Source organism: Humulus lupulus, chromosome 4 (genome assembly GCF_963169125.1).
Source record: "Humulus lupulus chromosome 4, drHumLupu1.1, whole genome shotgun sequence".
Taxonomy (NCBI): Eukaryota; Viridiplantae; Streptophyta; class Magnoliopsida; order Rosales; family Cannabaceae; genus Humulus; species Humulus lupulus.
In genome coordinates, this window is record NC_084796.1 from 232,237,343 (window position 1) to 232,263,628 (window position 26,286).

The following is a 26,286-nucleotide window of genomic DNA, read 5'->3' on the forward strand; positions in this document are numbered from 1 at the left end:
ATCACACTATCTAATAAATCAGTAAGGAACATAATCTTTCTTACACAAAAAAATGACAGCATTTGAACAATAAGAGTCCGCCACAAAATTAGGGAGCCCATGCTCTGTGGCCAAATTTGATCAAATTTGAACTGAATTTTTAGAACCATTCAAAACTTTTCCAAACATCCTATCATTCCAATTAGTGTAATCTGCAGTTGACAGAAGTCACTGTGATACCTCTTAAATTAGTCTCCTTTGAACGTCAAGGTGACACATGTTACATTTAGATGGCATGTTCAGTCAGAAAAGTTGAGTACAATACTAAACAAATGAAATTGACTGGAGCATATAGAATATTAATGTCCTTAGCAGAGCCGTCTAAAGACATGACTTTATAAATTTATGCTTCATTCATATCAATATCAGCATCTTTGACTCAAAAAGACAAAAATGGGATAGATCTCAATGATGGAAAGAATGATGTTCATTTATTGTAAAAGTCACTGATGACCTGTAAATGCACAAGCACACAGTGCTCTCAACAATACAAACAGAATTTTTATTTTTATTTTTATTTTTAAATGAATGGTGATGAGGATCTAATCTCATATACATTGCTTTCCATCCATCTTTATCATTGTGATCTATGAATAAGCAATCCTAGCACAAAAATCAGCAAGAAGTGTTTGAAACACATGTAAAGCTGAAAAAGTTGAGAAATACTTTACCTCACAGAGTCAAGGCGCCACCCATCATAACCAATGTAATTTCGAAGCCAATTTAACCACTCTTTTATATCTTTTCTTACAAACTCCTGGGAATGATCGATGTTTGGTGCAGCATGGAATATATCACCTATGCAAAAATTAAGAGCAACTAAGTAAGATAGAATGCTCTCTCATTTTCCAGCTTAATCATCAAAACTATTATAACATGTTAATCATTTCCAGCTTAATTATTAAAATTAATAATGACATATTGACATTTTCATCTATCGAACATTAACATTTAGACATATACACATGCATATGTATGCATGTAAATATCCACATGCATGCTACTGCAAGGCATTCTATGTCAAGCACTTATAATTACTACATCAATAAACAATTGAATGAAAAGGTACCACTAGAAGGGTTTCCACGACCTTGAAAATTTGGATCATCGCAAACAATTGCCTCAGGGCCCCAAGAAAGCTTGCCACCAAAAATGTTCCAAACACCATTTGGGCTCTGAAAATAGCAATACATATATATATTCTGTAATAGAGGCCTCAAAAACATTCTTAAATGGAACCTAAAATACTTCTGATTAAGTAACTATATTATCACTTGATCGTAACAATAAATATGATAAAAATAAATTTTTTATATTAGTTTACCACATATGACAAGCCACCATTCTCATAGGTTCTTCGAAATGATAAATATATTCGCACTCAGAATAATTTGAAAAAAAAAGAAGAATTTGTATAACAATGTCTAACCTGTTTATGTGCACACCGATGATTCAGCACAACATCTCCCAAGGCCTATATTCATAGAAATACAGACATAGCACCAGGTTTTAAAACCAAATTTAACATCCAAAACTCAACTTCAAATTAAAAAAATCACAAACATACCAAAAGGTCTTGAGAATGCATTTCTTCAATGCAGTGTTTAAGTTCCTCCTCAGAACCATATGCTGAGTTTAAATTGTACAGATCCGAAGGCATATAACCTGCATATCATTAGAAAATCAATATCTGCTGTCTGCTATAAAATATATATATAAAAATTACGGTATATAGATATATCTAAAGAGTCTAAATCGGTGAAGATTAACAGATCAAAATACTACGCAAAATAATAATAATAAAAAATTAAAAAGTTCTATCTTGAAACGTACACCAATAGACTTTCCTTTTTGAGAGAAATAAATATTCATATATCCAAAACACATAAACAGGATGTGTGGGTCAAGTGGCCAACAATAACATACTAATGCTAAAATAAAAGAGATTGTAAATCCACAAGAAGAGGAAAATCACTAAACAGTTTCATCTCCTTTAGATGTTCCTGCAACAAGTTCATATATGTCAAAAAGGAAAGCACATTTCAACTACAATACACAAATTCTTAAAACTTGAGACTCACAGCAAGAAGAAGGGATTCTTTAGCGGTTAGCCTCTCCATTTCTTGGGCGTAAGCAGCTGGAGCTCCTCCCTGTACAGCCTGCTGGACCATTGCTTTGGAAGTCAATCTCCATGGTAGACCCACGAGTCGAGCCACGCCACGCCGTAGACCCACCGCCGCAAGCACCGTCACACCCACGAGTCAGCCACGCTGTAGATCCAAGAGTTGAGCCTCCCTGTCACACGACCGAAGCCGCTGGCCCCATCACCTTGTTACACACCTGCAACAAACAGAGAGAAAGAAAGAAACATTGAACGAGTGAGAGAGAGAGCTACTGAGTGTGAGAGAGAAACAGAGGAGGCGTGTAGAGTAATTAGGGATTATTGCTTTTGTGTTTTATTTGGCGCCTGTGTATTTCATTTACCGCCCATTTTCCGTGTTTTTCTATTACCATGCGACAATAGCACTTATTAAAATATGCTATTTTTTAATGTAATATATGGGCATAATTGTTGTAGTGCCTTGGGGGCTCTACGTCTCGGGGTGGAGGTGGATCCTTTATGGAGGCCTTCAGCTGGACTCCGGTAAGGTGGACCTCTACCTCTCGAGGCTCCCTGAGTCGCTTCGAACGTCTTGGCATTTCTCATTGCCGGAAGTAATGGCAGAATAGTAGCTTGGTGCTTACTTTCCCACAGACGGCGCCAAACTGTTGACGGTAAGAACTCGTCAACGATTGATGGTTAGAAAACTTCAATCTCTATATTATAGAAAGCTTTGAATTAGATAGAAGGAACTCTAATCAGCAGAAGAAATCTCAGGCAACAATGAAAACCAGAAACATATATTTCTTAAGTCTCTTTCATACACTCAGTTTTCCAACCCCTTAGCCTGAGGGGTTGGGGCCTATTTATAGGGGGGCTCTATTGGCCCTGGATACAAATAAGTCCCAAACGACAGGGACGTACATAGGTACTCTGATAGTGTAGTGGCTCAGGGAGTAGTGGTGTCTACCCTGATGGTGTCAGAGTTGTGGCCTAGGACATAGTACTGTCGGTTCTGGCGTATGGTTGGGGGTGTCCAAGTGGTACCACTACTCTTCGTACAGGTCTGTATCGCCACTACTCCTCAGATGCATATCACAGGGTCGTGCCTCTGTTCTTCACAACCATACGCCTCGTGTCAGCGCACGTGTTCCGTACTTGGTCGTCCTCATCGATCCCCATTCAATGCCCCATGTTCGTTTGTCATATCAATAAGGTTCCTCCAAGTGGTCCCCATGCCTATGTCAAGGAGGCTTCAACCTATGCATGTCCTGAGAAGCCAAGGCGCCAGGGGTCAGGGCCGGCTTATGCAGGTCACATGGACACGAGGCTCGCAGCATGGGGACCGTAGCAAGGCCACACCCTCGCATAGTGAAGGTACCTCGCGTAGCGAGGCTGGTCCTTTTCCCTCAGGTGTAGGCATGGCTCGGGGTATGGGCGCCGCAACAAGGCAGCACCCTCGCATATCAAGGTTGCCTCTCCTCTTCCCGGGTGCAGGCGTCACGAGGCTAGGGGCATGGATGCCAAACCAAAACCTCACCCTCGCATAGCGAGGGTGCCTCGCGTAGCGAGGCTGACCTTCTTCTCATGAGTGCAGGCGAGGCTTGATGCTTGATGGAACGGGGCGCACGCGGACAACCAGCTGGGGACCCTCGCATAGCGAGGGTGACGTTTGGATTGGCAAGCGGTCGAAGGCCCTCGCCTAGTGAGGGTGACTCTCTTATCACCATCATGTGACGCCCTTTTAGGATGTATCGTAGTATAGAGCTTCACTCGTGAATAGAATTCACAAGGAAAAATTTCCACATTTACAATTCCTACCGTGACTTTTTCGCTAAACCGCTCACTAGGATCGCCTCGAGCCGCAAGCTGCAAGTATAGCCACATAATAATACGTTCTCAAAAATTTATAACAAATAATTACATTTATGCCCTCAACGGGCCAAAATTACCAATATGCCCTTATAATCTAATCAGGGCCTACATACATACTAATACTCAAAATCATGCATCTCATATATACAAATAATCATATAAGCATGCTTATCACATAATCATGCATTTAATCATTTCAATCACACATAATCTAGTTATGCCCTCCCGACACACTAATCAAGGCCCTTAAGCCTTATTAGTGATTTTAGGTCGTTACATCTACTTTAAATGATGCGTTGATAGTAATGCCAGTTAGCCACAATTAGAATGAAGCATTGACTGGGTTTGGTTTGAAACCTATGATTGATAATTGGCGGATATATTCTTATGAATGAACAGTGAAACACAGGAAGAAGATTTTGTCGGAAAGGTTAAGAATCCTACCACTTTAGAATAGATGGGTTAAGATATGTAGATCAAATGGGTGATCCGAAGGATACTGGCATTGAGGGGAAGATGCAGGATGAACCTTAAATCACCCCTTACGGTTATTTCATCCAGGAAGTTTGAGTGGATGTTGATACTACAATTTGTATATCGGGAGGCACACGACCTAATCATTTAGTAGATAAGAGATGATAATCAGAGGCCATGAGGGCTATTACAACTTCAGTGTATCATGGAGTTAGTAAAGGAATATGATTATAAACCTTAGAGGTGGACTACCTTCGATTATAGTTGAGATTAATGGAAGAAAAAGTTGTGATTTGACCTATTGGGTTGACACACCATGATTGGTGTGAGTGATATATCACTAGAGGGAATGGGTACGAAAGGAGACCATACATTTCCATTGGACACCGAGGTTGAAAGTGTCAAATTGGGACCCATGGACTCCTAGGTTCTGGAAAAAGGATCTGAGTAGGATAATGTGAGACAGGGAATGAGAAGTGCTTATTCCAGAAAATGAACCGAGGGATAGGAAGTATCCTAGTTTACAAATGGCTCTAAAAACCAGTGAAATTATTAAGGATCGTTAAGGCAGGAGTGTCTGCATTATTACAAGGACATAAGAGTTTGCAAGTCTAGATATAGGAACGTGGAGTTCCAGGATTGAGGGCTTTGTGTTCGTCGTGTGTTATGAGCTAGCAAGGATATGATGGATCGAAAAGGAGAGAGAAGTTTGACTCTAGATTTAGTATATTTGTGAGGTCCTAATATGGATTAGACCGGGGGCCTATAGTTTGGTCTTACCTCAGTATGGATAGAGGCTTACAAGGGGCTTACTAGTGCCAATGTTGAAGAAAGGGGTGATGAGTACAACCCCCGATTGGGTGAGGAGACCCTGGAAATTTAGTGGAACTTACTGTGTAAGGAAAAGCCAGTGGAATTTTGGATAAAAGAGAGGAAGTCTTACAGATTAAGACTATCATACTTATGAACGTGTTGCAAGTAGTGAAAAAGTAAAGGACCTGATTCTGGGATTATAGTCAGGTTTGTGGGATTGGCATCCCGAGGTATTTGAATAAATTTCGAGGACGAAATTATGATAAGGAGGGGATAGTTGTAACGTTTCGAATTTGATATTAAGGCTGAGTGCCTTGACTACAGTGCCTGGAGGGCCTAATTAGGATTTTATGAGCAAGTAATGGATTTTATACGTGATGACATGTTATAAATAAATTATGTGGTAATGTGAGACATGCATGTTTGTGTCTATTAAATATGCATGTGGGCCCATTTTTGTGAATATGGGCGTGTTTGTAATTTTGGCCCATTGAAGGCATAAATGTAATTATGCATATGTTATGAGTAAGACCCAGTGTTACGAGGATATATTTGAGATGTGTGGACCGAGACGATCCTAGGGAGAAGATTAGCAGAATAGTCATAACGGGGTTAGATACCCAGCTTGAGTTAGCCTAGGGGTATTTTGATAACTTTGCATGTGCCTGGGGTTTTCCGAGTAACGGGTAATTATTAGAAATTATTTGGGTATGTCGGAATTAAATGGGAATTTGTTAGGAACACTCGAGGAATTAGCGGGATGTGGAAAATTATGGGATTTCCCTTGGTGGCATTAAGACATTAAAGATGGACTTGGGGGCATTTTGGTCCTTTGGCCAAGAGATAGACCCAACCTTAGAGTGACTCATTTGTTCTAAGTTGTGTAGAGCCTAGGGAAAACATTTATAAGAAATAGAACATCTCAGCCTTATCTTTCTCTCACTCCCTACATGTTTCTCTCCCTCTCTCTTCGGTGTGCTTGGAACGAAGGGAAATTCCTTGAGGAATTGACTGAAAATCAAGGCTGGGACTTGGGAAAACAAACTAGAATTGATGAGGAGTAGCTCAGGGGTCATGATCCTTGTGGAGGCAAGTTTAATTCTATTTTGATTAAGCTTTGATCTGTTTATCTTGGATGCTCTAGAGTTTTAAACTTAAAGATTGAGATTCCAGATTGTGCTGAGGTTTTAACTTAGTTTTAATGGTTACATGCTGGTTATATCGTGTTGTTATAAAATTGTGATATAATTATGATTTTGGGGCAAGTTTAGGTAGAAATTGGTGAAGTTAGGCTGAGGAAAGCGTAATAAAAATGGTGGAGTTTCTAGGTTTCGGGGCTCGTGCCACGACCCTGTTCTTCAGGTGGCGAGACCCGTGTGTGCGAAGAGGCTTGGGAGCCTTTGGTTTCTGCCCAAGCACCGCGGCATGCCTTAGCTTGCGCCCCGGCCCATGTTCCCCAAATGGCAGAGGATGCCCTCAGCGCACTGCGACCCTAAGGAGCATGCCGCGGCTCAAATTAGGGAAAGTGACCGAATTTGAGTTTTATGCTCGGGAACCCAAATGTTTATGCTCGGGAATGATTCTACTACCCAGTTTAGTGAAATTCGAGGTCCCGGAGGCTAATATGTTATTTCAAAGGCTTTTAATTGATTTAGATCATGATGGATATTTATTAATACGTTGTGACTAGGTTTTACCGCTCAGGCTCGGGATTAGGAATCGTTCTTGGGATCACTTTGGGTTGTCAGCTCGGGACACCAGGTAAGAGAACTATTTGTACTTATAGAGCAGGGTGTGGCCTTTTTTTTGTATTGCAGGGCGTGGCCCTAATGCTTATGTTTAATATGCGTTTAAATATCTTTGAATATTATGCTACGTGATGCATGTTTGTGAGTGAACGACGAAGGCCGGGAATGACGAAGGCCAGAAACGAAAAAGGCCGAGAATAGCAAGAAGCCAGGTACGGTAAGGGGCTAGGATCGACGTTAAGCATGCTGAATGACCCACAAGGCTGTTGTACACACCCGTTCGGCTACGACTGCGGACTTGGTACTTAGTAACACACCACGATCGGCGGAGGCCGTGATTAGCGAGTTTTAGACTTGTTTTAGTCTGTCTACTTAGGAAGTATTTTAGAGGTTTAGGGTTGTTTTGTTCTATTTTACGCTTGTTTTGTGTTGTTTTTGTTTATTTTCAGGTTTTGAAGGATTGGGATGATTTAGAATGAAAAAGATGCCAAAAAGCACAAAAATTCATAAAGTTGTCAAGAATGCCTTTTCTGAGAGAGTAGAGCGACCTCGCTACTGTAGAGCGCGACCGCGCTAGGTTGCTGGAAATTGAAATTCGGCAGATTTTTAAATGAAGGGCATTTTGGTCCATTCACAGGGGCTAATTTAGGGTAACGAGTTCTGATGCGGTTTGAAGTGGAAAAAAACGTGAATTAGAGAGAAGAGACAGAAAACAAGTGGAAAAGGAAGATGAAGAAGCTTGGAGCAAGCGTGGGCGATCTGTGACAATTCCCCATCTAGTTTCATTCTCTTTTTCTTTAGATTTTCTATGTTATTGTTTATGTTTAGTTTGATTGTGGATATGAATATTGAGATTATGAGCTAAACTCCTATTTAGGGATTTGATGGATATTGACTGAGATTATTCCATGGATTAATGCTATTTGATTATTCCTTCTTCCTTGTTTATGTGATTTGTTCATTTTTGTGCTCAATACATGTTTGAGATTGATCACCTTAAGCATGATTCATGATCCTAATATGAAATCTGAAAAGTGAATATTAGGAATGCTCTAAATGAATAAACATAGGTTTTGATGTGAAACGAAAGTATTCGCATAGCTTATGTGACTTTTAGATTATTGCTTAATGCGAATTGTTTGTTGTACTATCTCAGAGATGCAATAATTGACAATGTAATTTAGTACCTTCATGATCTGAAAAGAGTTTAGGTGATTTTATAATCTGTCATCTCAGAGGAGGAAGAAGAATAGTTAATTAGCATTATCAATTGGGTAATCAAAGCAATTGAAATCATATTCCTAATTTCACATCCATTGTTAAACCCCTTTTTAATTGTTGTTTTGTTTTCTGCATTATTATTTTAACACCAAATTTTATTGTTGCCAAATAGAAATAAAGATCCAATTTGGTTAGTACTTAGCTGCAATTCCCTTGGGTTCGACCTCACCTGTGTGAGTTACTACTTGTATGATATGTGCACTTGCGTGTAATAAAATATCGCAACAGGCCGCTGCTGTGGTATTCTACTGTTGTAGTATTGAGCTATCATGTTATTGTGTTGGGGTACTATTAGGTTGTTATGCCATTGTGTTATTGAGTTATTCTATTGTGGTTATGTTATCCATTCTAATGGAAACATGTAATTACTTGTTGTCTATGATTAAATATGTATTTGTTGAAGTATATTATTGTATGCCATGCTTGAAGTTCTCTTGTTTGGCCTCGGCTCACGGGTGCTCTGTGGTGCAGGTAAGAGCAGGGAAAAAGGGTTGAACAACCATGAATTGGAAGGCATGGAGCGGTGTGTACATGTTTGGCCTACCTGACCACCATGACTGGAGTTTTTTAAAGGAACACATGGTAGATGTTCGCTTTTTTCGACTGTACCATATCTTTGGATTGTAAATGTATTTTAAAACAGTATTTTGGGACCCCAATGTAATATTTTTATACAAAATTTAATGAATGACCCACTTTTTTTAGCTTATGTTCATTAAATGAGTCTTTACTTTGGTTTAATCACACTTTTTAACCTAAAACCTCGATTAGCGAGTTAATGGCACATTTGTAAATCACATGGTAGCTGTTCTAAGGAAGTAGGGGGTTACACGTAATATGGTATTGAGAGAGATGCCTCACTTGCTTTAAGGGCAAGTGGGAGATTGTTAGGGTTGGTTCCCTAAAAGCATGTGAAAATGCATTTGTATTGATTTAAATAAAAGTACAATTTTATTATATTTGATTATTGAAATTATTGTTTGAATAATTTATATATAAATATCATTAAATTCTATATTCATTTATGAGAATATGATCTTGTATGCGCACAAGAGAATTAAGATCATATATAATGAATAAAATAGTCACCAACATATTAAAGTATAAATATTTAATTAATGGTTGCTAGTACGATTTACTAAGCATATAGTTGGATGCAAGTAATCTAGATTTGGATTACTAATGTGGATATACATCTTGATAAATGTACTTTATATAATTATGATTATATATGACAAGACCGATGTGAATTAATTTAATTATAAACTTACCGTTTTCCATAAAGATTTAATTCATATCATAAAGATGATCATTTATAGAACATTCTAAATCTTGAGTAGTCATGAACTCTTGTTCATGTTTATTGGATCTTTCGATTCATTCATTAAGGTCTCTTAATATGATGAGGCTGATGACTTTTGTTTTGGAGATTCAATCTCTTGAATGGCTGGGAACATGATATTACAATAATGGAATCCATGCTTTCCTAACAGATCGAATATTTGTTCCCTTAAAGGTTAATTCTATGACTGAATTGTACCATCCTACTAATCCAGGATCGTTAGACTGTGTGGTTAAAATAGTGCTTAACTCGTTAAGCGAATCATTTGAACCCAAAAGTGTGATAAAAATAAAATAAACGTTTAAGTACTAAAATTTTTGGTCAAATGATTAAAAATTTCATTAAAGTTATAAAAATGTTTACATGGGATCCCAAAACGTTTAACAAAATACATAATTACAACCAGGGATTACAAAATAGTCAGCATAAGTGAAAAAATTGGACTTTTTCCCCTAAGTGCCTCGGATACCTCGACCCTGATGGTCGAGTAGGCCAAACATGTAAGCACTGCTCCAAAGCCCTCTGACTCATGGTTGGTCCACTTTCCCTTTGACCTTACCTGCACCATAGAGCACCCGCGAGCCAAGGCTCAGCAAGAAAACCTAACAAAGCATAATAAATATTCAATTAAATGTAAACAATTAAACAACATGCTTCCTAGATAATAAATGAACACATTTCAATATATAAGCAATTTACACGGTCTGTGCCGAGTAAGGTGATTCACTGGGATGCCAAGCTCACGGCCTATACCAAGCTAGTGTGTACAACACTGCCATAGTGGACCTGCCATCACGACCTGCATTCTTCATGATTATCGCCGAATACAGCCCATGCTGATCAATCACAGTCAATTATAAAGCAATTAGATGCAACAAGTATAATTATAAAACAAGGGTACATAACCTTAAATATATTCAATGCACGGTTATAACCACATTCAGATATCAGGGTCAATGCCCTACTCTAGGTGCATGTGCCAGTTTTCTTACCTCGATTCTCGTGAAGAAAGCGAATCGACCTCGAGTGGGATCCTTTCTCTGAGCCCCTCGAAAAACATATTCACAACATTAATAATACCCTCATTAAGACCTAAGTCCAATTATGGGTTCAAGAAAAAAAAAACCCTAGCTCTCGGGGCCTCCAATTCCATTCAACAAGGTAATGGAATCGTCCCCGAGCCCCCAAGCGAGCCCCCAAACAAAATCCTGGAAACTTCGAGCCAAACTTACAAGAATCAACACAATGCCTTTTTCTCGGCACCTGGTGCAGTCGCGCTATTGCCCCAAATTCCTGGGCTTTTGGGACACCAGCGCGGTCGCGCTAGGTCCCTAGAAACCCAAATCGCAGCCCTGAATTTCAGTTCTTTCCCAAATGATTTCCCTGCAATTTCAAACCCTAAAACCACGACCCAAACCAGTTTCCAGCCAGTTTTTACACATAATTGCATCCTCAAATCAGCAATACAACCCACAAGCAACATCAAGATATCATAAAACATACCAAAAACACATTAAAATCACAATTTGCAAACTTGTTTCTAACCTTAATCTAGCACACAAAACAATCTATCACCATCAATTTTTGAATTTAAGCACTAAACCCCCATTTTCAAGAACACTATGATGAAACTTCAAAAACACATACCTCAAATCAAATTTCATGGCTTCCAATGGTTGAAACAGATTCCTACCAGCTATAAGTCCTTCCCTTGATGCTCAACCCCTTCCAAAATTCTCAAAAATCAAAGCTCGCTACATGAACTTAGGTGAACCTTGACCATTTTTCTCACTTATTTGGTCAAATGACCATTTTCCCCTACCTCTATTTAGCCTCTAAATCAACCTCAAGGGCATTTTGGTCATTTTGCTTAAAAAGTCTAATTACACCACTGATCTCCAAATTTATCAACTAATCCATCAAACATAATATTTCCACCAATTAATTACATTTTCCTAATACACTCAAAATATTTGAAATTCCCAAAATACCCCTAGGCTCGACCGGTGCCGAGCATTTATCCCCATTGTGACTTTTTTGCTAAAATCGCTCGAAAGGATCCACTCATGTCGAATATCACATATATCCACATAATATTTTTGTGTCAAAGCACGTAGAACATAATAATTACGATTATACCCTCAACGAGTCAAAATTACGAAAAATGCCTTTTTTTAACAAAAGCGGGTCTTTAAACACATTTTATACACATAATCATGCATTCTCAATAATATAATAATATAATTCACATAAATGCCCCTCGTTCCCTCCCCGTACGTTAATTAAGGTACTAAACCTCATTAGGAGTTTTGGGAGTAGCCCATACTTACATCTTGGGAACTTAGTAGTATAATTGAGTGGGAGTGTTAATCATAGATATGAGCATCTATAGCTTCTGATGAAGAAGTAAATGATGGTTTCTTTTTATTTTGGTTCGAGGTGCTAAATGATAGAAATCTCATTTCAGTAATTAATATTAATTTACTGAAATATCATTTACATGGAACTAAGTGTTTTAAGGATAAAATACTATGAGGGGTAAAATGATATATTAGTTCCATCTCATTGTAGACCGTCTATAGAGGATTGAGTGATAATTATTGTAGTAACAATGGATAACTAATAACGTATCTATATCGCTTGTAGTCAAGAGGAATTAATAAGTTAGTAAATTTATTTGTTAAATTTATGATAACTTATTAGAGCTTGAGTTCATAGGTCCATGGTCCCCATAGTACCTTGGATAAAATCATCTAGATAGTCTCAATTAATTTATTTAATTATCAATTAGAATTATCAAAGTTGACTAGGTCAATTTTGGTTAATTTCACACAATTATGCAATTTAGAGAAGAAAATACATTTCAAGGAAAATTTATTAATTAAGACAAATTGGTGTCTAAATTAATAAATAAGTTTAAATCAAGATTAAAATTATAAATAATTAATTTGATAAAGGATTTAAATAAATATTTAATTAATCAACCAATAGAAAATAATACAAGCCTTGAATTTAAGTCAAATGGGCTTATAATTAAATGAGAAATTTCACGGGCCTATAGACCATGAGAATTTCGACCTAATAGATGATATTACATATTATTTTATTGATTTTTTTTCATTAAATAATTGACATAATTGAGCCTTTAAAAGGAATGCTAAGTGAGAGTTGAAAAAATATGATCAGAAGATATGTTTTAGGGTTTTAGACTCTCTACACAAAAAGTGCTTTTCTAAGCCTCTATATTATCTTCTCTTCTTCCCTCTATATCTATCTCATTTGTTGAGAATTTCCCACTCTAGTCTAGGTGATTCTAAGGATTCTGTGGAAGACTGTAAAGAAATTTGAAGATCGGTTCAGTTTCTTAGTGATACCTTGCGACCGAAATGATACAAGGGTTAGAGAAGCTGAAGGAAGGGCTTATTCATTCCACTGCATATAAGTAAGTGTTCTTATCATTATCTCAGTTTAAATTCAATTATAGAAACATGTTCTAGGAATTCTTATATTAATTTGTTTAATATATAATTGACGTGAAAATAAATAAGACCTTGTATAAGTATTCCCAACAATTGGCCTCAAAGCCTTTGGTAATCATTATTTTCATGCATGAACATGGTAAAATTGAATTATTTGATGTGTTGATTAATTGGATGGATTTCATGTTTTTTTTATGAAGCATATTGAATTTTATGAAATTATTAGTAAGTTTGGGTTATTTTGTTGTGTTTTCTATGCAATTATTTTTTATAAATGCTTTATTTTGTGTAAAACATTGTAAAAATTATTTAGAAAACATTTTTGAGTTGAAAAATTACACAATTTTTCTAAAAAAATAGTAAAATATTTGCCACTAGGTATCACTGGCTGCGGCCTTGGAGTCCGAGACTAGTGGCCGCAGGCACCATAAACTCCTTGCCGCGGCCAGAGTGCGTAAATCACTCAGAACAGTCACGTGGCCGCGACCACCAAGAATCACTGGCTGCAACCTATGATATAATTTTTCTTAATTTTTGAATTTTGAATGGTTTAATCCAAAAATATCATATTTATTTTATCATTTAAAAATATTTTTTTAAAATATGATATTTTTGTTGTTTGATATTTAAAAATTAGATATTTTCTACAAATATTCAAATTCAAATTTAAAAATAGGTTAACTTATTAATTTTAAATCTTTTAATGTATTAAAATATTAGGATTAAGTTATCACATATTAAAAATATTTTTTTTTTAAATACTTGATATCTTTTAAATCTTTTATTTGAAAATATTAATATCTGATTATTCTATGGATTTTAATATTTAAATTATTTGAAATTTGAAAATTTGTTGACTAGATAAATTTATGGATATTTGAATTTGTTTAACTATTTAAGATATTTTACGTTTGTTATAACTATTAATATTTTATGTTTTTAATAAATGGTTAAGATATTTGCTGATAGTTGTAACAACACAAGATATTTTTGGAAAAAGAGTTATGATATATATATTTTTTAAATTTGTTAAATTTAAAAAATATCAAGTTTTGCAAACCAAGTAATAAAATATTTATTTAATAAATGGGATATAAATTAACTTTTTTTAATTGTTAATAAATTCTATTTAAATTAAATTAATATTTTTCAAAATGACCCAAACTAAGTTGATTGTTGATAAATAAAATTTAAATTAACTTTTGTTAATTTTTGATAAATTTCATTTAAATTGACTTATTTATTTTTTGCAGAAATTTAATTAATTCAAATTTTGGATAAATTCTAGAAAATTAATTGTGATATTTTTGTAAATGAAATATATTGTAGTGTTTTTGCATAAATTCATAGACTTGCTCATATAGTAACATAATTAGGACCATCCAATTATAACATGCTTGTTTGCCCTATATGTGATATTTTTGCAATTGGGCTTAGATGCATATAGTGGCTCATATGTTTGCATAATGTATGGTATTTTTCTAAATAAAACATTCTTAAAATGATAGGTTTTATTTAGGCCCATTAGAAAATGTAAAGTTTAAATTCCTCTCTTGTGGGATATTACACTATGAATGCTCATTTGCTTTACATGACTACAGTGGGCCTAATCAATCAATAACAATTAATAAAACGAATGTTTAAATCCCTGTCTTTTGGACCTTGTATGGAAGTTTGAGGGCCATAGTAATAGGAACGACACAATGGATCCAACCCTCCTCCATACAAGGTCAATTGCTAAGGCCCATTTTCCTGAGTTTGACTTAATTGTATAGGTTCATTATAATAGTTAAACCTAAATATTGACTAACAACAAATCATTCTAATTTAATTGAATTTGTTTCAATGTGACTCTTTAGAATTAATAGAAACTTATAGGACTTTGGTTTTAAAAATTTAATTTTATAATTTTTTGGAGAACCATAGTCATTAAATTTTTGAAAATTAATAATAAAAATACTATTTTTAATTAAATAATGAGCTTATTTTAAGAATTATATTCGATCTCCACTGTTAGTTTAACAAGGTCGATAGCTTAATGGGTCCTTGAGACGCTTCGATTTGTCCCCCTACGGAAGGTGTTCATTTGTTATTTTGACAAGGTTGGACTTCGAAAGATAGATAATTATAGGTCAAATAATAATAAACTCACCGCTACGATGACTGCTAGGACTAAATCTATGATTATCAAAACTATGGGTCTAACTCATAAAATAAAAAATTTTGTTTTCTTATTTTGATCGAATAATAGGTTGTTAATGATGGTATTAAATGAGTTCACAACTCTATTTAACTAATGATATTTTTTTTTACTCTCGAAAAATGGGACAACAATATCATAGATTAGTTAAAAACCTAAAGAAATAGAGATATGATTATTTTGGTATTTTTTCCATATCTTACATATATTGTGGTATATGTTGAGCTATTTCTTGAAATTTGAGTGAGTAGAAGTTTTACTGAGAAAATGTGATTGATTTATATTTTATTGATAATATGTAGCATTATTATGGCTGTGTCTACTCCCATCCTTTCTCAACTATCAATGGAAAACTCACTAGAGAGAACTTCCTTAAGTGGATGCAGATGGAGAATGTCGAGACGGCCTACGAACTCATGGATTAACTCTATGAAATGTTCGGGGCAAAGTCTGTGCAAACTTGTTTTGAGGCCACTAAGAAATATGCCAATGCTCGGATGGCACCATTTCAGCACGTTCCTGATCACCTGATCAAGATGACCAACTACTTTCAGGAAGCTAAATTGCACGAAGCAATAATAGATGAGGAGACTCAAGTCGGCTTAATCCTCAACAATCTCTCTCCAGCTTTCCTTGCGTTCACCACCAACTATGTGATGAACAAACTCAACTATGGTCTGACACAGCTCATGAGCGAGCTTCAGAATTTTGAGTCAATCATGGGTGGACCAAGTAAGGGAGGAGAAGAGAAGACTGTTGCTGCTACTGATCCAGCTAAGGCTGAAGCTAACCTAGTTTTATCTTCAAAAGCTGGAAACAAGAGAAAAGATGGACAAAAGACCAACCCCAAGCCTGCAAAGGCTGTGAAGATGAGTGAACAGATGCCTAAGGGGAAGAAAAAGAAAAACAAGAAAGTTAAATGTAAGTGCTTTCACTGCAATGAGAAGGGGCATTGGAAACGGGATTGCCCCAAGTTTCTAGCAGCGAAAAGCAAAGGTAATTATTATAGTTCATTTATCTTAGAAACATGTGTTTTAGAGAATGATAAATCCCTTTGGATTATTAATTCAAGATCTATTAACCATGTTTGTAACTCTTTTATAACTTCTTGAATCATGGGAGGAAGTGGACGAAGGCGACTTAAAGCTTAGAGTTGGGAATAGAGTGTTCCTTGCGATCCAAGTTAGGGAAGAGCTTGCCTGAAGTTCATAAATAAATATTTAATTTTGAAAGATGTATTTTTTATTCTGGATTTAAGTAGAAATTTAATTTTAGTTTCCATATTGCAATTAGAATGATTTGTTACAACTTTTACTGTAACGTCCTGGATAGCCAAGACCGCTACACTGTGTGCTTATAAAGGTGCAGGACTTGCTAATCAAGTCATTTAATTAAATTGTGTCACTAATCATAAGTGTGCTAGGGTTAAAAGAAGTTTTTTTGGTCTCAAAAGATACATTTTATAAAATTAAACAGTTTTACATAAGGGATCCCAAAAAGGAAATAGAGTTCGAAAGTTGATTTACAAAATCTCAAAAATTATAGACAATCATTGGCCATACTAAGGCAAAATAAACATTTCCGGTCCTCTCGTCCCTGCTTTCCTCTCAACCGTGGCGGCTGAGCAACTGGTCATGTACATTCAGCTCGCAGAGCTCTCCAAATCATGGCTGATCAAGTTTTCCCTTGCCTTTACCGGCACCATGCAGCACCCGTGAGCCAAGGCCCAGCAAGAAAACATAATACACATCACATACAGTATCAGCAACACAATTAACTCATTAAAGCATGTTAAAACACTCAATACTCATGTTAACCCTATAGTATGTATTCAGATTCCAAGAAACAAGTAAACATCCTTAATAGTCAAATACACAATAATCAGGGCTGACAACTTAGGCCGCACCCTCTGTTTAACCCACTGACTCCGGCCCGCTTAAACCGAGCTCAATGCATAATAAGCTGTCCTCGGCTACCAGTGGCCGAGCCATGCCCTGTGTGCTAGTTTAACCTTGGCACGCTTAGGCCATTGGTTTACTATTTACATGGCATAATACCATTCTTTCAAGCATACATACTAGGGAGCCCTTAGTCCCGTTACAAATATACAAACGGGTGCAATTGTCTTACCTTAAACTTCTTTGTTTATTAATTATAGGCGAAGTCCCTCGAGCACGATCCTTTCCCGAGCCCTAGATTTAACACCTAATCACAACCAAGGTATTAGATTCCATTAATATTCAGACATAGGTTTTTGGGTACAAAACTAACTTCTGGGAAATCGAATTCCACCAAGCACGGTGGTGAAATTGATCTCGAGCACTCTAGGCTAGATTCCCGTGCTTTAAAACCCTAAATGTTCAAGTACACACCTAAGGGCTGTGGCCCTTGAAGCTTAGCCACGGCCATTCCCTAACATAGAACCAATTCAACCCCTGAAAGAAGACACGCGCCACGGCCCTTCCTTTGGGCGCCGCGGCGCTTACCCCTGGCCGAGCCTCCCTGGCTCCTTTGCATTCTAGGGCTGCAGCGCTCTAGAACAGAGTCGCGGCCCTTCCCTTCGTGCCCAGAAATTCCACCATTTTCAACCTCTAAACCTTACCCAAAATCATCCCAAAGCTTCCTAATTCAAAACCAATTAATCCCAAAACTTTTAGAATGACTCTAACAACTTAATTCAACTGAAAACCTAACTTAAAACTCATTGAAATCCTACTTTCAATTTCTGAAACTCAAGAACTTCAAAACACCCAACCAGCCATGCAAAACTCGAATTTAAACCTCTAATTCACAAACTGAAGCTTACATCTTCTGCTGAACCAGTTATCTAAGCAAAATCCAAGTTAATTCCCAAGCTTTCAGCTTCAATTCAACCTTAAACATCAAAATCACAATTACCTCCCTACTCAGAAAAACTCAGAGTTTCTAACCTCAAAAACACAATTTAATTCTCACCTTGGCCTTGATTAAATGTTCCTTGGATAATCCTTGAGCTAAGCTTCTAAATCCCCACTGAAATCCTCTGAAATCCCAGCTCAAATCCTCCAAATTTTCTCTGTTTTTCTTGTGTTTTTCCTAGTTTCCTTGAGAGTGAAGAGAGAGAGAAAAAGAGTCGGTCTAATTTTCATTTCCACTAGCTTCTGTTTAACTAAGTCTATCCTTTATCCCGTTAAGTCAATCCTGAGGCTCGGGGTGCCGGAAACGTCCCGAGGGCAAAACGGTAAAATTCCCCAATATTCCTGCCTAGACCTCCTAACCTCAAATATATCCCCATATATTTATTTTCATAACCCGATAGTCTAAATAAATACCTGATACCTAAAATACCATTGACTTATCCAAAGTCAACTATTAAACCCCGTTGTGACTTTTCCTGCTATCTAGCCCTAGGATCGCCTCGAGTCGTGCTCTGCAAACCTACCCACATAATAATGCGGTTCTCATGAATACCATATATATATCACATTAACATCAATATAATTATACAAGCATTTTAATCATATAATTATGCATTTAAATCAATAAAATCATTCAAATCACATTTAACCTAATTATGCCCTCCCGACACACTAATCAAAGCCCTTAAGCCTCATTAGCGAATTTAGGGTCGTTACATTTACAATTTCTAATATATCTATTTCTTTCAATGGATCACAATTGTGTATTGCATGTTTGGAAAATGGGCTATATATTCTGTGACCTAACGAACCCCTCACGCTTAATAATGATTTATTCAAAGTAGCTAAACCTAGGACCAGTAAATGTCAAAAGACAGATAGCAATAACATGGCATATTTATGACACTTGAGACTAGGTCACATTGGCTATGATAGAATTCAAAGACTTACAAAGGATGAGCCTTAGAGGGAACTCACCTTAGGTGAATTACCTGTCTATGAATCTTGTCTAGAAGTCAAACTGACCAAGCGTCCATTCTTTGCAAAGGGTGATAGGGCCAAAGAACCACTTGGAATTGTTCATTCAGATGTTTGTGGACCTTTGAATGTACAAGCTAGTGGTGGTTTTGAGTATTTCGTCACTTTCATTGACGATTACTCTAGATACTCATGTCTTTACCTAATGCATAGGAAATCAGAAACATTTTCAAAGTTTAAGGAATTCTTAGCTATGGCTTAGAACCAATTAGGTAAAATGTTAAAGATCTTGTGATCTGATAGGGGTGTAGAGCATTTGGATATGCAGTTCCAAGTTCATTTAACTGAACTTGTAATTTTATCACAACTTACTGCCTCGAGTACTTAGCAAAAAAATGGTGCAGCGGAAAGCCAGAACAGAACTTTATTGGAAATGGTTAGATGCATGCTTAGTTACTCAACTCTACCAACTTCATTCTAGGGACATGCAATTGAAACTGTGAACAACATTCTAAATGTCGTACCGTCCAAATCAATCCCCAAAACACCTTTAGAACGCTGGGATGGTTGTGAACCTAGTTTATGTCATTATAGAATCTGGGGGTGTCTCGCCCACATCCTAAGGAAAAAGGAAGGAAAGCTTGAGCCGCAAACCAAAGTTTTCATGTTTGTTGGCTATCATAAAGGCACTCGGGGTGGAATTTTCTATAGTCATTTAGAAAAGAAAGTGTTTACTTCTACGAATTCTGCTTTTCTGGAAAAGGACTATGTCCCAAACTTCAAACCATGGAGCAAAGTAGTTTAAGAGGAGATGGTTGAAGAATTGACTCCAACCAATGTTCCATCGTCATCAATGAAAGTTGATGATGAAATTCCCACTCTTCATGTCCAACCGACACAAGTCGATTTAAATGAAGAAAGTACCACTGTTCCTGAGAAAACAGTCACAGAGCCTCGTCGTAGTGGGAGGGTTTCTAGGAACCTAATTTGCTATGGTTTGGATGGTGAAACCAATATGGTTGTTGGTGACATTGGTGACGATGATCCGTTGTCTTTCAAATAGGCAATGGCAAGCTCTGAAAATGAACTATGTCTCGAAGCCATGAAATAGGAAATGGAGTCCATGTACTCAAATTCCGTCTGGGATCTTGTGGATGCATCTACTAACTTTACGACCATTGGGTGTAAGTGGATCTACAAGAAGAAAAGAGGTGTTGATGGAAATTTCGACACTTATAAAGCTCGATTAGTGGCAAAGGGTTATACCCAAAGAGAAGGCGTGGACTATGAGGAAACTTTTAGTTCGGTAGCCATGCTCAAGTCCATTCACATTCTCCTATCCATAGCAGCCGCTCTCAACTGTGACATCTGGAAAATGGACAATAAGACATCTTTTCTTAATAGGAAGTTTGACAAAGTCATTTATATGGATCAGCCAGAAGGATTTAAAGTTGTTGGACTAGAAGGAAAATTTTGCAAGTTGAATAGGTCCATTTATGGACTTAAGAAGGCTTCTCGTTCTTGGAACCTTAGGTTTGATGAGATAATCAAAAGCTATGGCTTTGAACAGAATATTGATGAGCCTTGTGTTTACCAACTGAAGGCAAATCAAATTGTGGTATTCCTAGTTCTTTATGTAGATGCTATCTTACTCATTGGAAACAATGTTAAGAAATTATCAGATGTGAAGAATTGGCTGAGCACTCAATTCCAGATGAAGGATTTGAGTGAAGTTATGTTCTAGGTATTTAGATCATTAGGGATAGAAAGAAAAAACTCTTAGCTCTATCTCAAGCAGCTTACATTGATAAAGTGCTTGAACGTTTCTCAATGACAAATTCCAAGAAAGGACGTCTACCGTCCTGCCATAGAATTTATCTTTCAAAGAAGCAGTCTCCCCAGACTCCAAAAGAGGAAGATGCAATGAGAAAAGCTCCTTACGCATCTACAGTTGGAAGTCTGATGTATGCTATGTTGTGTACTAGACTAGATATCTACTATGCAGTTGGAGTAGTGAGCATGTATCAGTCAAACCCAAGACTGGTACATTGGATAGCAGTTAAGCATATCCTGGAGTATTTAAGGCGAACTAGGGATTATATGTTAGTCTACAAGTGTAACGCCCTGGATAACCAAGACCGTTACACTGTGTGTTTAAAATAGTGCAAGACTTGCTAACCAAGTCATTCAGACAAAGTGTAAACTCTATACCATTATCAGAGTAAGAATAAAAATATTTTGGTCACAAACAGGCTATTTCCATTAAAAATGAGGGTTTAATACATGGAGACTCAAAACAAGGTTTAGGTGTCTTAGATACAACAAATTCTAGAAGTTACAAATAGTTCAAGCCACTCTAATGGCAAAATATACATTTTAGGTTTCCGTTCCTGTACAATCTCTTGACCGTGGCGGCCGAGCAGCTGACAATGTACACCTCGCCCCCAGAGCTCTCCAACTCATGGTTGATTCAGCCTACCCTTGCCTTTACCTGCACCACGTAGCACCCGTGAGCTAAGGCCCAGCAAGAAAGCATAATAACATAGCAAGATCAGCAACACTTATCTAATATTTTACAATGCTCAACTAAGAATTCGATATTTCATAACATATATCCAAGCAGTAATAACAGTTTGTCATCCAAACAGTCAACCAGCTATATTCATAACACAATATTCACATTCATAACCAATAGATTGTCATAACCATCAAATAGCATTCAGGGTTGGCGCCCTTAGTCGCACCCTCTACTTAACACACTGTCTTCGGCTGATTAGGGCCGCCCCCAGTGTAATACTCACTGACTCCGGCCAGCTTAACCGAGCTCAGTGATATATAAGCTGCCTCAGCTACCAGTGGCCGAGCCGCGCCCTAGTGCGCAAATATTGATTCCGACACCCTTAGGCCGGTAATCGCATGTCCCATGGCATAATAACACCATCTCACGACATGATATACAAGTGGAGGGAACTCTTAGTCCCATCATGTTCACATGGTTAATCACATTCACATAACAATGTATACAAGCATAGGGAACACTCAGTCCCAACCTAACCACATAATCAGGTGCAGCTTTCTGACCTTTCAATTCACTAGCTTTGATCCCTCGACTCCTTCAGCACGATCCCTCTCGAGCCCTAGCGCTTACCTAATCACAATCATGGCCAAAGTCATTATAAATCCCCAAGCTTAAAACCTAGCCCCGGGGCCAATCCCGAGCCCCCGGGAAGTCCTAGTTCCACCAAACAAGGTGGTGGAACCAAACCCCAAGCCCTAGGTCAAAAACCCTTGCAAACAACCCAAAAATCCCCTTCAGAAGGCAGGGTAGCGCTACAGCGCTCTTGGGAGGGCGCTACAGCGCTACAGACAGAAGCCAAAGTCCCCTCAGCATTATGGCCTAGCGCTACAGCGCCCAAAGGCTAGCGCTGTAGCGCTAGTCACAGACAGCCCAGCACCATTTTTCTCTTCTGCGATTTTTCTCAAACCAACTCGAACCAAAACTCTTCCAACTCTTTCCCAAACTCAAAAACAACCTCATGACCATACTCCACTCATCCCAAGCACCCCAAACATCTAGAACTTAAGCACATGCATCCACAACCTCAGAATTCACCATGGCCACTCCTAAGCTCTAAAACTCAGCCAAAACCAGCTGAACTACAAAGTTAGAGTTTAGGCTTTATACCTTTGATAGAATTTCGACCACCAGCTGTCTCTAAACCTTCTTGGCTTGCCTCTCCTCAGTCTTAAGCCTGAATTCCTAAAGTTCCATCGAATTCAACTTAAGCACCATAGCTTAAAAACCAGAAACAAAACCAAACCAGCAACTGAAGAGATTACAGAACCTTACCTCAAGTGATGGCCTAATCCTGCTAACCCTTGCCAAATCCTCAATCTTTGCTCAGTAACCTTGTGGCTTAATTGGACTAACTTCCCTCTGAGTTTTTCTCCAGAACTCCTCAAGAAATTGATGAAGAAAACATAAACCCACTTAGAGAACCCTCTCTGTTTTCCCTTCTTTCTTTTCCCTTCCTTTTCTTTCTTTTTCAGACTTCTCCAATATTCTACAAATCCCACTAACATAAAGCCCTGGTATTATTTAACTTCTGTAAGCTAAATGACTAGTATGCCCTCCCCCAATAAGTCTAAACCCTTTAATCCACTTAAGGGCATTTTAGTCATTTTACCCAATTTCCGCTAATTCCTCGAGTGTTTCTAATATTTCCCGCTTAATTCCCGATACCTAATTAGTTATCAATATTATTCCTCAATGTCATAATAAACTCCAGTATATTCGCTAAATTCCCATTTATACCCCTAAGCTCACCCCGAGCCAGGTATAAATCCCCGCCATGACTTTTCGCCACTTTGCTCGCTAGGATCGTCTCGAGTCACAGATCACAAATATATCCACATAATAATGTGGTCTCAACATTAACCTACCAATATACACACAAATACACAATTACGCTCTCAATGAGCCAAATTACCACAATGCCCTCACAGCAGAGTATATATAGTCCCATGCACGCCTTTATCATCATATAATAATATGACCCACACAATCATGCATATAATCACATAATAGTACAGTAAATCAATTATGGCCCTCCTGGCCTCCTAATCAAGGTCCTAAACCTTATTAGGAAATTTGGGTCGTTACAACTATCCCCTCCTTACAGAAATTTCGTCCTCGAAATTTTATCTGTACTACCCGGAATATAGATTTCACATAACTGATCTCAGTTACTCTGGTCATTCTTTGACCTTACTGTTCTAGAACGTTACGTCAACTCAAAGTACAATCCTGTTCCTTAAAAGCTTTTTCTTTCTATTCCATAACTGAATTGATCGCTTCACACGGAACAACTCTACCTCAATTGCAGATTTCTATCAGTCAATGCATGAGTTTCTCCAACCCATGCCCTCAACACAGAGTACAAAATACACCACATGCAGCCAACAGTGTCCAATACTGTGATCAACTTAAAAACTATCTCACTCATCCTTTCCTGGATCTAAACAATTTCAATACTCTGGGGTTCAACTAGCTCTTCACCCATTTATCTCTGGTGATATCCTAAGGAAGATACCATCTTCCACTTGGAACTCCATACTCCTGTTTCCCAATTCAGTAAAGCTTTTCCGTTTACTTTGAAAAGTGAATTTCCATGCTCTAACCTTTTAATAATCCCAATGATTCCCTGAACTACCTCCGGATCCAAATACAACGTCTGACTTATCTCATTCCAACAAACAAATGATATACAATCCTTATTATTCTCTATCTGATCAAGTGTTCTTCCAATAGCTGGGTAACTCATTTTCTCTCTGATTTACCATCAGCCTGAAAATAATAAAGTTCATCAGATACCGATTATCTATTCATCGCCTTTCTTAATCCTCCCAAGACCTGAGGGTAAAATAAAGTCCTTACTCAATGAAATTATTCCTTGAATTCCATGGAGGCTTACCGTCCATCTCACTTAGAGTTCTGAATACTGATCAGCTGTATGAATTATCCTTACTAATAAAAGCAAGTTCTTCTCAGATGTTGATCCATAATGACCCAACTGTCTTGGCAGCCTCTCTGCGATACCTATCACGATATTTCCTTATTCCCATTATAACACACTCAAAGGCTGCGATGTTTAGCACGAACTGCTATCAGGTTAAGAATTTTGTTCCTCATTCGTTACATTCCTCTCTGCCTAGGCCTCCAATACAAAACCTTCAAATTACGGTACCTTTTTCCTAACGTCTCGATGAAAAGACCAAGAGAGTAGTACGGGATTCATCCAGAATTTCCATGTAATTTCGGTATCCACCCGAGTCCAGATTTGATCCTTATATCACGATATACTTATTCATAACACTGCAAAACCTTTATCTAACTCAACTAAGACTTGCCTTTAATTTCTTTCATCTGAGATTTCCTTAATTGTCTTTCCTGATCCTTCATGGAATACTAATTCCAATTATCAATTAGCTATCAAGCCCACTAGAAATTCTATTCTAGTTTTCGTCGGATCCTTTAACCAACATCATGCATAGACCATCATTTTCCTCCTGTTTTGGAGTGTCACACCAACTCAGCAATTAATTCTAATCTGTAAAAAGACGCAGAACTTGGCTCAGACATATGCACCATTGTGCTTTCCCAAGGAAACTCCTACCTCCAAGGCATTCCTTAACCTTGACAAGGTTCCAATCAAAATACATCACTATGCCACCAATCAAGACAATTCCGAGTCCAATTCAGATAATCTTTGAATACTCCTTTCATCTATTTCACAAAAACAGTTTGGCATTGACCAAACCCTCAACACATAGCTCAGCATCCTCTGTGTCCTTATCTAATATAGTAGCAACCTCCTACCTATCCTCTTCCCTCTGATTTCCTGCTGGTAATAACCAGATCAAAGATCCCTAACTGTCCCCGATCTTTAGCTGGTAATAACCAGATCAAAGACCCTTAACTATTCCTGATCTCTAGCTGGTAATAACCAGATCAAAGACCCTCCCTGAAGAATATCATCCTACTCAACAATTGAGACCTTAATTCTCTCTGCCTTGTTAAACCGTTCAACATAGCGTCTTTGATATGATTCCATTACTGACACAAATCTTATCACCATTCCATCTCTTTACGCAGACATATTCCCTGACAAATTTCTTGGATACTCATCTGGAATCCCACAAACTAATCCAGTCTGTCTTAACCCACTGACACAACCCAAGTAGTGTTCATCATACTAGCTAAGGTTCTAATCTTTCCTCTGCAACGGATTTCCCACTCCAGGTACAATTGCTAATCACTGCGAGGACCTCCCCTTTTTAAACTCAAGAGTTACTGCTCCTTTCTTACAACCCATCACTGTTCCCTATACTTAACCAACTCTTCATACTCAAAATCCTTACGTTATGATTGTCTTCGAGGATACTTCAAGTAGTAGCTGATATGTTCATTGGTCTTAGTGTTCTTCCAATCAAATCTCTTTCATATCTGATCTTTTCTCTTCCTGTAGCTTAACCTTGAATACCTTTGAGGAATAAAGT

At 37.5% G+C, this 26,286-nt stretch overlaps 1 protein-coding gene across 1 annotated transcript; it reads right to left on the reverse strand.

The window, feature by feature from the left end:
* Nucleotides 1–444: 444 nt before the first annotated feature.
* Nucleotides 445–2,210, reverse strand: LOC133832987 (alpha-amylase 3, chloroplastic-like). The gene is made up of 7 exons (XM_062263255.1): nt 2,121–2,210; nt 1,766–1,820; nt 1,607–1,704; nt 1,469–1,513; nt 1,109–1,214; nt 711–837; nt 445–493 (listed from the first exon to the last, which is right to left on the reverse strand). Exons 1-7 carry the CDS (start codon nt 2,208–2,210, stop codon nt 445–447), a joined length of 570 nt encoding a protein of 189 aa, XP_062119239.1.
* Between the last annotated feature and the right edge of the window lie 24,076 nt (nt 2,211–26,286).